At 43.8% G+C, this 16,630-nt stretch overlaps 1 protein-coding gene and 1 non-coding gene across 8 annotated transcripts in view; both read right to left on the minus strand.

The window, feature by feature from the left end:
• The window catches only part of NUP214 (nucleoporin 214), a 109,883-nt gene extending 94,007 nt beyond the window's left edge, over positions 1–15,876 (minus strand). For 3 of the 7 annotated variants that reach the window (XM_055117570.2, XM_008975943.5, XM_008975942.5), the window contains exons 1-11: positions 14,970–15,871; positions 13,007–13,202; positions 12,246–12,397; positions 11,253–11,451; positions 9,895–9,965; positions 8,074–8,137; positions 7,525–7,628; positions 5,725–5,831; positions 4,722–4,788; positions 1,369–1,495; positions 63–224 (exon numbers count right to left, since the gene is read on the minus strand). In XM_055117570.2, coding sequence (XP_054973545.1) covers positions 63–224; positions 1,369–1,495; positions 4,722–4,788; positions 5,725–5,831; positions 7,525–7,628; positions 8,074–8,137; positions 9,895–9,965; positions 11,253–11,451; positions 12,246–12,397; positions 13,007–13,202; positions 14,970–15,137 — 1,417 coding nt within the window. In that variant the 5' untranslated portion in view covers positions 15,138–15,871. Of the gene's footprint in view, positions 1–62; positions 225–1,368; positions 1,496–4,721; positions 4,789–5,724; positions 5,832–7,524; positions 7,629–8,073; positions 8,138–9,894; positions 9,966–11,252; positions 11,452–12,245; positions 12,398–13,006; positions 13,203–14,969 lie in introns of all 7 variants that reach the window. The other 4 variants (XM_008975944.5, XM_003822384.6, XM_003822383.6 and 1 more) reach the window with 3 other exon arrangements.
• LOC112440874 (U6 spliceosomal RNA) lies at positions 13,635–13,736 on the minus strand. Its single transcript, XR_003028869.1, has one exon. It is a non-coding gene; the product is annotated as a U6 spliceosomal RNA (small nuclear RNA).
• Positions 15,877–16,630: the final 754 nt, after the last annotated feature.

A 16,630-nucleotide genomic window follows, 5' to 3' on the forward strand; every position in this document is an offset into this window, starting at 1 on the left:
GGAAATACTCTTGTGCAAGCCCATGGTATTCCCTTACTGATAAAGCAGGCAGAGGCACATACCTGGTGACTTGGGCTGTCGCTCTCCTTCTAATGAAAGTCGCTCTGGTGTTTTGATGAGAGACTTAACCCCAGGATTTTGATTAATCATATAAAATGGACAAAGCACACCATCTGTTGAAAGTAACATGAGAACTGGAGCAGGAGGAAGAGTCTTTTCATCACCTGTTAAAAAAGAAAACAAAAGCAATAAAAAAAGCAAGTCAATTTAAGGGCCTGAGCCCAGAAGGCAAAGACTGCCCTCAGCATGAAGAGGGTTTAAGGGACTCATCTGAATAGCAGCTCAAGTTAGTTTGTTCTGATTTTATATCTGAACAGCCTTTCGTGCACCAGCTATTTAAAGAGAGCTCCTGCCACTATCAGATCGCCACCACCCTGCTGGGCCCTGCCTAGAAGCTCCATCAGTCCCGCAGTAGCTCTGACTCTCCCAAAGGTCCCTCAGTTTTTATGAGTGTCTCAGTGGCTTGTGTACCTCAGTGGAGGTAGGCTTGGCATTCCCCTGACCAAGACAAGAGTATCTAAGAAGTACTTAGGTTAGTAGGAAAATGAGACTAGACTCTTTGGAATGGACAGTAGGACACAGAAAGATGAGTCAAACCACTTTATTCTCATTCACAGCTGAATGATAAGTATGTATTTTATCAATTAAGGCTTCAAGAGAATCAGAGCAAATGAGCTTATCAGAACAAATACTCCTGCCTAACCAGGGAAGGAGCAAGCAACTTAATGGTGCCTGACGGGGACACCTCTCTAAACTTAAGTACCAGATGGCAAAGACTGTTTCTTTTGTGGCACTTTTACATTTCAATGACTACAGCATAGCCAAGCTACTGCAGGGAAGATCTATTCAAAACACATATCTAGGCCCTATTTGGAAACCATGGGCCTGAGGTCTCTATTTTCTAATCCTTGCCTTCAAACCAAGTACTGGTGTGCAGTACCAGATTCGGGTATTGCTTCTTTGGGAGGTCACCAGGGAATTGGATTGGACAAAGAAACCAAGCCATAAAATCCTGATGTTCTATATTTCAACCAGATTCTAAAGTACACCCAGACATGTGCAAATGTGCAAGCATGCACCCACACATACATACAGTGTTTGGCCTTGGTCTCATCAACAAACATCCATTCAAATCAGTTTAGTGTTGTCACAACGCAGCCTATTATCACTCTTCAGGGAGAAATGTGCTGCCAGAAGCTACAAGTGCCCAGCAGAGTAGACTCTGTCAGTAACATGTAACTGGTGTTTCAATATTAACCCTAACTAGAAAGAAGACTATTTCTGCACTAACTACCAGGCTACACTTACTGACGGTGATTTCCACTTGGTTTGTATAGTCTACGACAACTCCCATGGGCAAGGAGTCATCACTCTTGTCTGTCACAGGCAATTCAGCTCGACTAGAATCCTCCAGTAGCCAAGATTCCCAATTAATCTAAAAAAAAAAAAAAAAGAAGAAGAAGAAAAAGCCATGTTGGTCAGAGCTTTGCATTGGTTCCTCCTACCATTGTTCAAATAGGAGAGAACAGAGATGACTCACTTGGTTTAGACTTATGTGTTGACTAGGAGGCTCTGAAATCTGAGAAGATGGCCTAAAAGCCAGAAGTACCCCAGCAAATGGGAAGTTAATTTTCCAAATCAACCCCCTCTCTATCTGTTCCTGGTGTATCAAGCCTCTGCCTTGTAAACAAATAACCACTATCATGAACATTTTCTGAGGTACCTTCCATGACAACTAGGGAGATTGCTGACCATGAGGGACAAATCCAACAGCAGCACTAAGCCAGTCAATACCTGCTCCTAGACATTTTGGATTGGGGCCAGGAACTCCAGCTGATCTCTACTGCAGTCTTTCACAGAGAAGCATGTAAGGCTGGTCTGTGCTCAGATGCCCTGCGCTCACTCGTCTATAGAGACAGAGATAACCTTAGTTCTTCTTCCCAGTTCTTGGTACCAGTTCCTCAGGCTGGTCAGCTTTCCTGTCCCTAGATTCCTTGAGAAACTACTAAGTCTTTCTAGTAAACTCCCTTTTTGCTTAAGTGTGCTTGGACAGGCTCTGTTCCTTCCAACAAATGACTCTTGGTTTTTAAAATCACTAACATTTTGCCTAACTTTCAGTGTTGACCAGACTGGGAAGCATGAATCACAGGGGAATAGTGCTTAAAGACCAACAAAGAAAAACAGGCTGGATGTAGTGGTTCATGCCTGTAATCCCAGCACTTTGGGAGGCTAAGGCAGGTGGATTACCTGGGGTCATGAGTTTGAAACCAGCCTGGTCAACATGGTGAAATCCCGTCTCTACCAGAAATACAAAATTAGATGGGCGTGTTGGTGTGCAACTGTGGTCCCAGCTACTTGGGAGGCTGAGGCAGGATAATCACTTGAACCCGGAAAGCAGAGGTTGCAGTGAGCCGAGATCATACCACTGCACTCTGGCCTGGGTTATGGGGAGGGGAGGGGAGGAGAGCGGAGGGGAGGGGAGTGGAGGGAAAGGAAGGAAAAGGAAGGAGAAGGAAGGAAGGAAGAAGAAAAGAGAGAGAGAGAAAGCAAGCAAGAAAGCAAGCAGGCAGGCAGTTCAGGAGAGGGAATGAAATCACACTATGTGACTTAGCTATGGAGCAGGTAACAGACACATTCATATTAAACAAAAACAATCTCAACTTTTAAAAACAATCTACAGACAAGATAAAGATGACTTATCATCGTAGGACAGAATGCAATTTTACAAAAGAGAAGACGCAGATAACAACTGGAAGGCTACCAAGGGAAAGGGTGGGAGTGCTAAGACATTCCTCTCACAAAGTGGAAGATCAAGAGTTATCACCAGACCGGGAGCTGTGGCTCATGCCTGTAATCCCAGCACTTTGGGAGGCTGAGGCGGGCGGATCACTTGAGGTCAGGAGTTTGAGACCAGCCTGGCCAACAAGGCAAAACCCTGTCTCTACTAAAAAATACAAAAATTAGCCAGGCGTGTTGGCGCATGCCTATAGTCCCAGCTACCAGGAGGCTGAGGCATGAGAATCGCTTGAACCAGGGAGGCGGAGGTTGCAGTGAGCCAAGATGGCGCCAATGCACTGGGTGACAAAGTGAGACTTGGCCTCAAAAAAAAAAAAAAAGATACCACCAGAAATGAGGGTAAAAAACACCAATTAAAGTTACAAAGGTTCACCAAGATAAGAAATTAAAACAACGCTGTAACTCTTGAGAGGAAGGAGGGGACTGGGGGCCATGTGTGAGCTAGATCATCATTTGCCGTACAGTCAGTAAGGTCTAAAACTAATAACCAATTACTAGTTATAAAGCAGATTTTTCTTTAGGGATAAGGTGGCAGCATTATAAGAAAATGTTTACAAATTAAAAACGGTCCCCTCTAGAAAGCAAACAGGTAGGGCAGGGGTGATTCTTTTCACTTATAAGCCCTTCTCTACTATTTACTTTTCAAAAACATGAACATAAATTATTTTGATAGAAAGTAAAAATAAAATTGCATTTTTAATGTGTGAACATATGAAATACTTGTGCTAATAAGAAATTATTACTGAGGTCAATCTAAGATAGTTCTAGAGCAGCAAATCAGATGGCTGAACTCTAGCCTCATCCAAAAGCAGCCACCCCTAGACAATGAGAGCCATGGCCCTCCTAATGGGCCACCTGGCCACCCAGAGAGTGACAGATAAATGCCAATGGTTGAAGAGGCACAAAGTACCTATGTATGGGTGGAGCACAAAGTATCCATGTGGGGAGGAGAAGCACTTGCTTCTTATTTATAAGGGTGCACTAAAGATTTTTAAGTTCAAGGCAGTTTTAAAAAGAATTTCCCTTCTTTCGTTGTGCCCTCTCTATAGTCATTCTGCAAAATCTACAAGTGGATAGCGCACCACCACTACCTGGGCCCACTGTGTCCCTGCAAGAAAGACAACGTGAAAGAAGGTTCTTGTGTGCAAAGGTGCTTTGCTCTTTCTGACAGTTTTTCAAAGTCAAACAGAAAGTATTTCTGGTGAATCACAATTTAGTGTCATCTGCATGTTTTTCTTTCATAACTGAGGATGGATTATCATTAAATTGTATAGAATTAGGTTCAAGCAACAGGAAGGAAACAAAGATGACAAAGCATGACAAGGCAGAAAAAGCCTCCTACGCATCAGGCATACTCCAGTTGGAGGTTAACTGCATGGTATGTTTCCACAGACAGGGGATGGATCCTAAAAGAACAGAAGCGAAGGAAGTGCTAAGTCTGACACCTGTGTTTCTCCATGCAATAGCCAAGCCATTTGGCCAAGGCACTCTGTCACTGAAGCTTTGCTGTCACGCAGAAACTCGATAAAACAGATGTGAGATCATGTATACCTTAACCACATATAGTTAATTCCCTCCAAAATCTTTTTCAGAAAAGTACCATCAGGAGTTTGTGACCAGCCTGGCCAACATGGCGAAACCCAGTCACTACTAAAAATATAAAAATCAGCCAGGCGTGGTGGCCCGCGCCTACAGTCCCAGCTACTTGGGAGGCTGAGGCACAAAATTGCTTGAACTTGGAAGGCAGAGGTTGCAGTAAGCTGAAATTGCACCACTGCACTCCAGCCTGGACAACAGAGCGAGACTGTCTCAAAATAATAATTTAAAAAAGAAAGCACCACAAAAGTGACAAAAAAGAGATTTACCTGATCACTTTGTCGAGCAAGGATACTAACTTCTGTTGAAGCCGCAGATGCTGCCAGCACTAAATCCCTTAAAGAATAAAACCAGAGACCATTACGTTCAAATACAGCAATAGTTCTAAGCTAACCTGGGTCTGCAGGTAACACCTGTGAGGGCTGCCTCCACATGTCAAAGAGAGAGTAAGGTTTTTTTATCTGGTTGAACAAAGGTGGGAAGATTCTAGATGTAAAGCTGAACTTTTTAGTTTCTGTGAGAAAGCCCTGTAGAATCAGCTCAGTGCCTACCTACATGAAGACAAAGGAAAGACACAACAGAATCAAGTCACAGTTCACCATCAATATGCCATCCAAAGGCAGAATAATGTAGCTAGAGGGATGGAAGCTTTGCTTTGAGTAATCTCCATTCCAAAGGGCAACTCTGCTCTCAGGAAACTTTTAATATATTCCTTGAATATCAATATTTTCGTAAGTCATCACTAGGGGTTATTGAGAAAATTAGATTTTTGAAATTAGTATGTATTTAAGATAAATAATTCAAGATTGGGGAAACAGAAATAATAGAAAGACATTATCAAGAATCAGCTGAAAATATGTTCAAGGCATCTCAGCCTCCATTTTCCTCTGTAATGGAAAAGATTTCAGGCTGGGTGCGGTAGCTCACACCTGTAATCTCAGTACTTTGGGAAGCCAGTCTGAGCAACATAGCAAGATCCCATCCCTAAAAACAAAAAACAAAAAACAAAAAACTTATTTAAAAATAAGCCAGGTGTGGTGGCATGTGCTTGTAGTCCCATCTGGGAGGCTGAGGTGGAAGGATCACTTGAGCCTGGGAGTTCCAGGCTTCTGTGAGCTACAATCGTGCCACTGCACTCCAGCCTGGGTAATGGAGTGAGACCCTGCCAATCCATCAATCAATCAATCAGAAAAGATTTCAACATGGGACAAGGTGACTCAGGTGTGATCTTCCAGTGAGAGCAGGAATGCCCTGTCCAGACTCTCTGCTCACCATTCCTCAATGTAACTGAGGTAGTAATGATGCTGTCTCTCTGTGCAGCTGCCATAACAGGGCTCCATAAAGTTCACAAATATCTCTGGGTGCTTTTCTTCTTTTTTCTACAATGAACAAAGCAAGAAAAAAAATTCTCATGTGCAATTTTTCTCGGATCCCACAGCAAAAGAATCTCAAATAATAAATCATTTAAAGTTATATGAGAATATTTACTCAAAGTCCAGATATACAGACATGGTATAAAGGCAGCACTTAGTACAAGGAGTACAAACATTGGCCATCAACCGAACTGCATTTAAACTCTGTTCTGCCACTTTCTGCCCATGAGACATGCAGATTTTTCAACCTTCCTGATACTTAGTGTTCTCATGTGTATACTAGACCTACTAAGCCTACTTCAGAGGCTACTGTAAGTGTAAAATGAAATGATACATACAAAACTTCCAGCCCAGTACATGAAACATAAGTAGCAGTTAATAAATACTAGTGTTAATATTATCCCCTAGAATAGAAAAAACCTCTTATCTTAAAATAAGGCATCTAGATAAACATATTTCAAAAATTCAACCTTATTAGAAATCCAAAAGAGTTAAAAACAAGACATCTTTTTCAAGTATCAAATTGGCCTCCCTTGACACACAATCTCAAACACATACCAGTCATCATCTATCCCTAACACGGCTTTATTTTCTCCACCACTCTTATCAGTCCTTGATCTCACATTTAGTATTGACTATCCCATTAAAATGTAAGACCAGCCAGGTGTGGTGGCTCAAACCTGTAATCCTAGTGCTCTGAGAGATGAGGCGGGAGAACTGCTTAAAGCCAGGAGTTCGAGACCAGCGTGGGCAACAAAGCAAGACCCTACCTCTACGAAAAATTTAAAAACAGCTGGCTGTGTTGGTGCATGCCTGTGGTCCCAACTACTCGGGAGGCTGAGGCAGGAGGATGGCTTAAGCCCAAGAATTTGAGGCTGTAGTGAGCTGTGATCGCACCACTACATGCCAGCCTGGGCAACAGAGTGAGATTCTGTCTCTAAAAAATAAATAAAAATGAACAACAACAACAAATTTAAAACCATAAAAGCAAGCCCATCACCTTGATCACTGCTATATACTCAGCTTTAAAGCAGTGCCTAGCACACTGTTGGCATTAAGTATTTGAGAGCAAATGAAACAATTTTAAAAATCAAGATACTGTCTTGCTTTTCTAAAATTTCTTTATCGAGTTAACCAAGACTCATAGTTTATAGCTTAAGCAAAATCTTTTTTTTTTTTAACCTCATAACAGTAGAACATGCTGTGGACACTCCAATTTTAGACCCCTGGCCCATGGTGCAGCATGGAAACCTTATACCTGAAGTTGCATAATCACTGCCAGTAAGTAAAAGAACCTGAAATCAGGCCAGGTGCGGTGACGCACACCTGTAATCCCAGCACTTTGAGAGGCCTAGGTGGGCAGATCACTTGAGCTCAGGAGTTCAAGACCAGCCTGGGCAACGTGGTGAAACCCCATCTCTACCAAAAAAAAAAAAAATTAGCCAGGCATAGTGGTGTGCACCTGTAGTGGCAGCTCCTCAGAAGGCTAAGGTGGGAGGACCACTTGAGCCCAGGAGGTCCAGGCTTCAGTGAGGCGAGATCACATAACTGCACTCTAGCCTGGCCGACAGAGTGAGATCTTGTCTCAAAAAAAAAAAAAAAAACACAAACACAAAAAAACGCCTTGAAAACAAAGCCTCCAGCTTTATTAGAAGACTTCTCTAATTCTCAAACAATGACATTTCTTCCACAGGCATACCGGTAGTAGAGCCATCACCACATCTGGAGACGTTTCCAGGGTCCCATCTGCAGCAGCATACACTATGGCGAAGACGTAGGTACCGATCCACAGCACATCCAGAACTGAAAGACACATCTTAATCAGTAGCTCATAAAAATGACAGCAACCAGATACAAGAAAAAGCAGCTTATGTTTGGAATAGCCACTATGGATAAAAAAAAATCAAAGGCCCTGATTTCATTGACTAAATATAATGCACAGGTACAATGACCCAAGAAGCCCAAACTCATCCCCAAATGGTCATTTTTCTGCTGGATTATAATCAGGGCAAATTATGAAGAATTGTAGTAAAAAGTCGGGATCCATTTCATGTCATTTATCATGAAACACAGATGTCACCCAGAGGGCCATAATTTACACTGACTTAATTAGCTGTTTGAAATAGTGACATTATTCATAAAGCAAACACCAATACCTCACTGAGCAGGTACATTACATGATTTTGAATTTCTGTAATATACATAACATGTCGTTAGAGGTCAGCCCAATAAGAAAAGCAGTTGTTACCTCTGACAGGATGATCTGACTCATAAAACGGAGGACAAGGAATGACTTTTTTTTCCTGCAAAGTCTGAAAGAGATTTGGAGGGGAAAATAAAGTATCAAATGAAACAAACCCTAAACCAATCAAACTGTCAAATCTGATCTATTCCTTAGATGCCACCTGTTCCATCTCCTTGGCCGGGAGAGACTGAAGAAACAGAATAGTGCTATCTACTTCCAGGACTTCATCCTACAGAAACCCATGAACGTGGCTGGGTGTGGTGACTCATGCCTGTAATCCCAACACTTTGGGAGGCCGAGGCAGGTGGATCACCTGAGGTCAGGAGTTCGAGACTAGCCTGGCCAACATGGCGAAACCCCGTCTCTACTAAAAATACATAGCTGGGTGTGGTGGCGGGTGCCGTAATCCCAGCTACTCGGGAGGCTGAGGCAGGAGAACTGCTTGAACCCAGGAGGCATAGGTTGCGGTGAGCTGAGATCACGTCATTGCACTCCAGCCTGGGTGACAAAAGCAAAACTTGGTCTCCAAAAAAAAAGAAAAGAAAAGAAACGCATGAACGCATGAACATGTTCAGATATAGGTAATGAGAGTAGTCAATGCAACACCATTTGCAGCAGCAACGCCACTAGCACTGATGCAGACAATCATCAATAGTGGAATAAGGCTGGGCGAGGTGGCTCATGTCTGTAATCCCAGCACTTTGGAAGGCCAAGGTGGGCACATTGCTTGAGCCCAGGAATTTGAGACCAGCCTGGGCAACATGGCAAAACCCTATCTCTATAAAAAATACAAAAATTAGCTGTGCATGGTGGCAAGTGCCTGTAGTCTCAGCTACCCGGGAGGCTGAAGTGGAAGGATCACCTGAGCCCAGGAGGCTGAGGCTGCAGTGAACCATTACATTATCACACCATTGTGCCCCAGCCTGGGCAACAGAGCAAGATCATCTCTCAAAAAAAAATAAATAAATAAATAAATAAATAAAAAATTAAGGCAAACAGCAAAGCAAGAAAATTTAAAAAATTGCATTATCTTTTTACAGGTTAGTGTCCTAAAAGATTATGTACCAAATTTCAGGTAACTTTTGGTAATAACAAATAAGAAACATAACCTTAACCTTAAACCTATACCACCTACATTCACCACTCTGCTCCCCTCCTCGCCAGAGAACAGTCTTGAGGAGGAAGGCACAAGAAAGGCCTTAGCACCACCTGTGAATCCCTCCTTCGTGTCCAGGCTCAATAGACATATGGGGGTTCCTTGCAACTCAATTGATATTGAAGGATATTTGTGAACATTATTTCAAGAAATTCACAGGGAGGATGACAGAGTGCACATGCAACAAGAGTATCCATTTTCTTTGGTGCCCATAGTTAGACAAACGGACCTTTAAAGACAGACTCAGTTAAAAGACAAATACTGTGCTTTAACCCAGAGTGATTCTGCATTATCATCATAGTTTTTTCACTAACTCTTTTCCCTTAAGCTCTGTTTTTATGGAATGGACTGAAAAAGGTGGGGAACAGTGCATAGCATATGATCACATTTTACATTAAAAAAAACAACAAAAAAAATGCAGCTACCCATAGACTATTTGTATAACATCCAGAAAAGTATGGAAGGCTATCTACTCAACACAACATAGTGGGTGCCTCTGGAAGAAGGACTATGGGAAAGGGAAGAGTTCCACTCTTCATTCACTGATGGATTTGTTACAATGAGTATAAATTACTTTTTAATAGGAAAAACAAGAAAGATACTCCCAAACCACCCCCAAAAAAGTGGGCAACTTAAGAAAAATTCTGAAGTTCAAGATAAGAACTTACAGGAAGATACTGGACCACAGTTCCATTCTGTTTTCCCACTGCCAGCTGCTTTCCTTTGGGGCTCCAGCACACTGAGCAAAGACAGTATTACCAAATGAAAACAAGAAAATGGAGCAAACCAATAAGATCTATCACACACAGCTAATTATCAATTCTCATTCCTGTCAGTCCATGGAAGATTGTAGGATCATCTCTATCAGGCAAAGTGGAAAAAAGTAAAATCATTTTAACGATATAAGCCAATTGATTTACCACTGGGCTATTGAATTGAAAGCTAAAAATGCTTTTTCAATAGATTACTGCCCAGAAAGCTGCAAAATACAGAAAACTCTGTAGTCTTTACATAAGACAAGGAGAACAAAGAAGGTTTCCAAATACCAAGAAATCACTGGCCGGGCACAGTGGCTCATGCCTGTAATCCCAGCATTTTGGGAGGATGAGACGGACGGATCACTTGAGGTCAGAAGTTCGAGACCAGCCTGGCCAACATGGTGAAACCCCATCTCTACTAAAACATACAAAAATTAGCTGGGCATGGTGGCGGGCACCTGTAATCCCAGCTACTCTGGAGTCTGAGGCAAAAGAATTGCTTGAACCCAGCAGGTGGAGGTTGCAGTGAGCTGAGATCGCGCCACTGTACTCCAGCCTGGGCGACAGAGCAAGACTCTGTCTCAAAAAAAAAAAAAAACAAAAAAAAAAAAACCAGAAATCATTCTCCTGCTCCCATTTAATATTTAAAATGCTTTTCCGCCCAAAGGTACAAATGACTTTCAGAGTACCACCATTACAGATCCAGAAACAATTATTCCCAAAAAACACTTCTAAACCAGCTGTACCAAAATATTTCTCCAGAAATCCCAAGTACATTCAGGTTAAATTATGTATGCTGTTTGGCTTCAAGGACATTAACTATGGGTATAAAGAATACTCTCAGCCGGGCACAGTGCCTCACACCTGTAATCCTAGCATATGCGGGGTGGAGGAGGGCAGATCACTTGAGGTCAGGAGTTCAAGACCAGCCTGGCCAACATGGTGAAACCTTGTCTCTACAAAAAATACAAAAATTAGCTGGGCATGGTGGCGCATGTCTATAATCCCAGCTATTTGGGTGGCCGAGGCACGAGAATTGCTTGAACCCAGGAGGTGGAGGTTGCAGTGAGCTGAGATGATGCCACTGTACTCCAGCCTGGGCGACACAGTGAGACTGTCTCAAAAAAGAATACCTTCCATCCTTAACCTCCCTCGTCATGAAAAAAAAAACCAAAACACGAAAAGCTATCCACTTTCACTTCTAGAAATCAATTCTTAAGTAGATGACCATGATTGTATGCTACAGTGTGAAAGCCTTTATTACTCACCAGAGGTTACTGCTACTGTGGAAGGAAGAGTTGCACATACTTTCACTGTTTCCGTGACTTGCAGGACAGCAATACTACCATCAGCCAGACAAACTGCCACCATGGAGGGGACAGTGGGGTTCCACTTCATATCAATCACCATGCCTCCTGCATCTTTCAAAAGCTTATGATAGGCAAATGGGCGTTTTTGCTGTTTAGCCTTTTAAAACAAATATGCAAAAGTGAAATAAGTTAACAAATAGTAAATGCAGAAACATTTAATATTCAATGGAAATTACTGAATACACAAGGTATCTCAAATCAGTTTTTTTTCTCCATAACCATAAAAAAAGATTGTTTTATGCATCAATCTATTTGCTATAGACAATTTCAACACAACTTTGAAAATGGCAATCAATTATTCTAACATGCTTAGGGGGACTCTCAGAAGGGGAATGCACAATTGCAAAATAACCAATAAATAGCAGACAATAGATTAAAATCTTGGCTCTGCTTCTTAATAGTGTTGGGACCTTGGACAGTTACCTGAACTCTGAGCCTGTTTCTCTACCTATAAAATGAACATAATAGTACCTACTACATAAGGCTGTGGTAGGCTTGAACGAGGGACAAGGCATATAAAGCACTTAGTACAGAGTCTAACACACACAGTCAGTATAAACACTCGCTATTATTATCATTCTTAAACTGCTTGGAATGGAAGAACATCCAAAATGTAGGAACTTTTGACATTATCTATTCATCTATGACTTTGGGCAAGTCACCTAAGCCTCCTGATAACAACTTAGGGCAGATGGCATTATGAAAGAACTGCTTGAAGTCTCTTCTGTCTCAAAGATCTATGATTCTATAATTAGGGATTTTTTTTTAACCCATATTTTAATCTAGAGAGAGACTTCAAGGGTTAACCTATGAAGCTTCCAAGTTATAATTCAATACAAGGAAATCTGCTTAGGGTTCTCATGTTGACATCACAGTATAACAGTAGCTTACCTCATTTGAGAATGTGCGAACATCAAAAAAAGCAATAATGGAACCATATTCACTGGACATCATGCACGCAGAGAGTGTGAGGTTATCACAGCTCAAGGCCAGGTGATGGATTGGGAATTTCATAGGAACTAGCAAGCCTTGGACTTTATCAACTATGAAAACAAAAAAATACAAAGCAGAAAACAGTATGTTCTAAGCATAAAGCCACAACCTCTATCCAATTCAATGTGAAAAAATTTTTGCATCTACATAAACACACATACACCCCGATACCTAGTTATACAGATAAATCTTAACTTTCTTAAAGATATATGATGCATTAAGTATCCCAGGAATTCTTCCTCATACAATCTGGGGAAACTAACTGTGGCTGTTGCCCTTGTTGAAAATATTTTTGCAACAATGCTCTAAATAGTACACATTGCCAATAGTTTGGATCGTACTGTCGTGCCAACTGAAAACCCATGCCAATAAAACCCTTCACCCAGAGAGCCAGAGCCCAAGTTCAACTGAGCAAAAATAAAAGCATGGCATAATGGTTAAGTTCTTCCCTCTTGAGCTGAGAGGAACAACTCATGTAAGGAGAAATACAAAGGACCAAGGAGAAAACCTAGAAAGGCTTCCATTAATCTTCTTGGGAGTCAACCTTCAAACTGACAGCAGTGTTCATTTTAGTATTAGAATGACTTCTTGGGAAGGAAACACAAGAGCATGCCACCATACTCCTCTCTCTACTTTGCAACATAAACCAGGGAACTTACCTATTTTATTGGGATCATCTCCGGGTTTATTTTGAATAAGAAGATTTTTAGTAGAAAAAATCTGCAAGCCACTGGCTCCACCAGCAAAGACCAGACCATATTTGTTGGACACAGCAAGCAGACTCGAGCGTTCCTTGGGCAATTCCTCAGGGGAGTCAAAGATTCTCACCTTCTTTAGCGCTTTAAACTGAAAATCCTGTTGTGAAGAATCAAAACGAGATCAATTCAATAAATAAAGAAATTAAAACATGTTATATTCAGTAGACCCAATTTCAGTACAACAAAAATATGTATTACTGAGACCAAGGTCTGTCTCAGTTGTCTTTTTTTCTTTTTTGAGACGGAGTCTCGCTCTGTCGTCCAGGCTGGAGTGCAGTGGAGCGATCTTGGCTCACTGCAACCTCTGCCTCCCAGGTTCAAGCGATTCTCCTGCTTCAGACTCCCAAGTAGCTGGGATTACAGGCACCCGCCACCATGCCCGTCTAATTTTTGTATTTTTAGTAGAGACAGGGTTTCATTATGTTGGCCAGGCTAGTCTCGAACTCCGGACCTCAAGTGATCCATCCGCCTCAGCCTCCCAAAGTGCAAGCTCACAGGCATGAGCCACCACGCTCGGCCCTCATTTTTTTCTGATATGGAACACTTCATGAATTTGTGTGTCATCCATGTAAAGGGGCCATAATAATCTTCTCTGCATGATCCCAATTTTATATGTGCTGCCAAAGGGAGTGCGAGATTACCATCTTTTAAGTCTGTGGTTCTATTAATAAAACCTTTTTTTCTTCTACCCCAGCATATCTGAGGAATATGACACAATCCCATTAGGTGGCTCTCCACAGGTGGTGATTTTCAAAAAATAATCACTATATTATAGCTCACGCCTATAATCCCAGCACTTTGGGAGCCAGAGGAGGGCGGATCACTTTAGGTCAGGAGTTCGAGACCAGCCTGGCCAACATCGTGAAACCCAGTCTCTACCAAATGATATAAAAAATTAGTGGGGCGTGGTGGCAGGCGCCTGTAATACCAGCTACTAGGGAGGTTGAAGCAGGAGAATCGCTTGAGCCGGGGAGGTGGAGGTTGCAGGGAGCCGAGATCATGCCACTGCACTCCAGCTTGGGTGACAGAGCAAGACTCTGTCTCAAAAAAAAAAAAAAAAAAATCACTATTCTAAACATGGTATTACTACGCCCTAAATGCATTTTAGTGATTTATTGTTCACACAGATGCCTAAAATCTTCCTACAGCTTACTTCTTTTCACTATTTAAAACAGATGTAGCCCGTCTGTTGTACCCTCATTCTGTCAGAACCCATATAAGAACTATTAAACACACCATCCTGAAGTTATCCCTGGGGGACTGCCACGTTGCGATCACTGGGACCACTTGGCCCTCCCTTTAGGTTTCTGACTTTAGGCTGATATACCGAGGTCAAAATAGTCTTCCTAGTCCAATCAACTAAAGGTTCTGCAGGACGGATGACCTTCCCTGACTCTACGTTAGGCAAGCCCGTATCACCTTACAGAAGTACTGGGAGAGCAAAGGTCTTAAATGATGCTGGCTTTCAGCCCCCCGTCAAATGTGACTTTAGGGAAATTACTTTCCGAGCCTCAACTTACTCCTCTACGTTAACGACTACTTCGTAGGGCTGCCGCGATGACTACCACAGTGCCTGGCACACAGTCAACGCTCAATAAACAGTAGTTATTGCCACTATTGTGACCGCCCCAGGAAGTAGCTAGGGTAACTCAAGAGCCGTGCACGAGACCAGGATGGGACTGGGAAACTGCATTCGGTGGGGCTATCACGCCAGCAGCGCGGCAGACGCGTTGGTGAGAGCTGTGAACGCGGTAAACTGTTCAAGCAGGAGGCGGGACAGCCAGCACCGCGCTTCGCCTTTCAGCTGGGCTCCAAGGCAACGCCAGGACTAAAGTAGGGAGGGAGGCCCCGGTTAGTCTCTGACCTTCATCTCCCGCTCGGGAATCATGGCATCCATCTCGTCTCCCATCGCGCCGCCTTCAGTGTGTCGAAGCAGCCAACGCTGCCTCCCACGGCCTTGCCCACGGAACCCAGGCCGCTCAACAGCAAACTTCCTTCCCTCAGCGCCAGCGGCGCGCAGTTGACCTCGCATTTCCGGCGCGCTTTGGTGACGTCAAGCTTGGTCAGAGGAGGCCGCGGAACCCAGTGAAGCCGCGCGTTCTTCCGGCCGCCGCTCCCCATTGGCCAGCTCGGGCTGAGTAGTGGTGAGGCCGTGAGGCCTCTGCGCCTGCGCCCTGGATCGTCCTGGTGCCGCTCCCGCCTTCGAAGCCAGCGCGGGCTTACCTAGTGTTAGTCTCTCTTCTTGGGTGGCCCACGCCTAAGCGACCTATGCTTCTTGTTCTTCTGAAATCTTACAGTTCCCCTTAGATGTAGGTTGGCTATTGGTAGCTTCCGATTCAGATAAGTTTGGAACTTGACAGATGTTTTCGGGGGGCTGCTTTAGAGAGAGGCTTTGGACTATGCAAGGGGAGGAAGGGAGGTTCAGAAAAACGGGGTCGGGGGGTCGCCAGGGACGACTCTTAAAGTGTGGAAGGTGAAAGGCTGGGAGGGGAGATTAAAGGGCACCGAAGACCAGCTTTGTTTGCTCCTATCAAGGTGATCCTTTCCAGAGCAAGAGCCATATTCATCTCTAGTCGCACGAGTTTGTGCCAAGTCCTTTGCAAAAACCTTCAGATGTGGGATCTCATGTAATCTTGAAGACATCTTAGTCGTCCTAGGGGTTATTTATTTAATTGATGAGACGCGGGTGGCTCATGCCTATAATCCCAGCACTTGGGAGGCCGAGACAGGAGGATTGCTTGAGGCCAGGAGTTTGAGACCAGCCTCGGCAACATGGCGAGACCCCGTCTCTATAAAAAACAAAACAAAACCACAAAAATTAGCCAGCAGTGATGGCATGCGTATGTAGTCTCAGCTACTCGGGAGGCTGAGGTGGGAGGATTGCCTGAGCCCAGGAGGTTGAGGCTCCAGGGAGCTGTGATTGCACCACTGCACTCCAGCCTGGGTGACAGAGCCAGGCCCTGTCTCAAAAAGTAAATAAAAGGCCGGGGGCGGTGGCTCACGCCTGTAATCCCAGCACTTTGCGAGGCCGAGGCGGGCGGATCACGAGGTCAGGAGATGGAGACCATCCTGGCTAACACGGTGAAACCCCGACTCTACTAAAAATACAAAAAATTAGCCAGGCGCGGTGGCGGGCACCTGTAGTCCCAGCTACTCGGGAGGCTGAGGCAGGAGAATGGCGTGAACCCGGGAGGCGGAGGTTGCAGTGAGCAGAGACAGCGCCACTGCAGTCTGGCCTGGGCGAAAGAGCGAGACTCCGTCTCAAAAAAAAAAAAGTAAATAAAAATAGGCTGGGCGCAGTGGCTCACGCCTGTAACCACAGTACTTTGGGAGGCCGAGGTGGGTGGAACACCTGAGGTCAGGAGCTCGAGACCCGCCTGGCCAACATGGTGAAACCTCGTCTCTGCTAAAAATACAACAATTAGCCGGGTGTGGTGGCGGACGCCTGTGTTCCCAGCTATACAGGAGGCTGAGGCAGGAGAATCGCATGAACACAAAAGGTGGAGGTTGCAGTGAGCTAAGATT

The sequence above is a fragment of the Pan paniscus genome, chromosome 11, assembly GCF_029289425.2.
Source record: "Pan paniscus chromosome 11, NHGRI_mPanPan1-v2.0_pri, whole genome shotgun sequence".
Taxonomy (NCBI): Eukaryota; Metazoa; Chordata; class Mammalia; order Primates; family Hominidae; genus Pan; species Pan paniscus.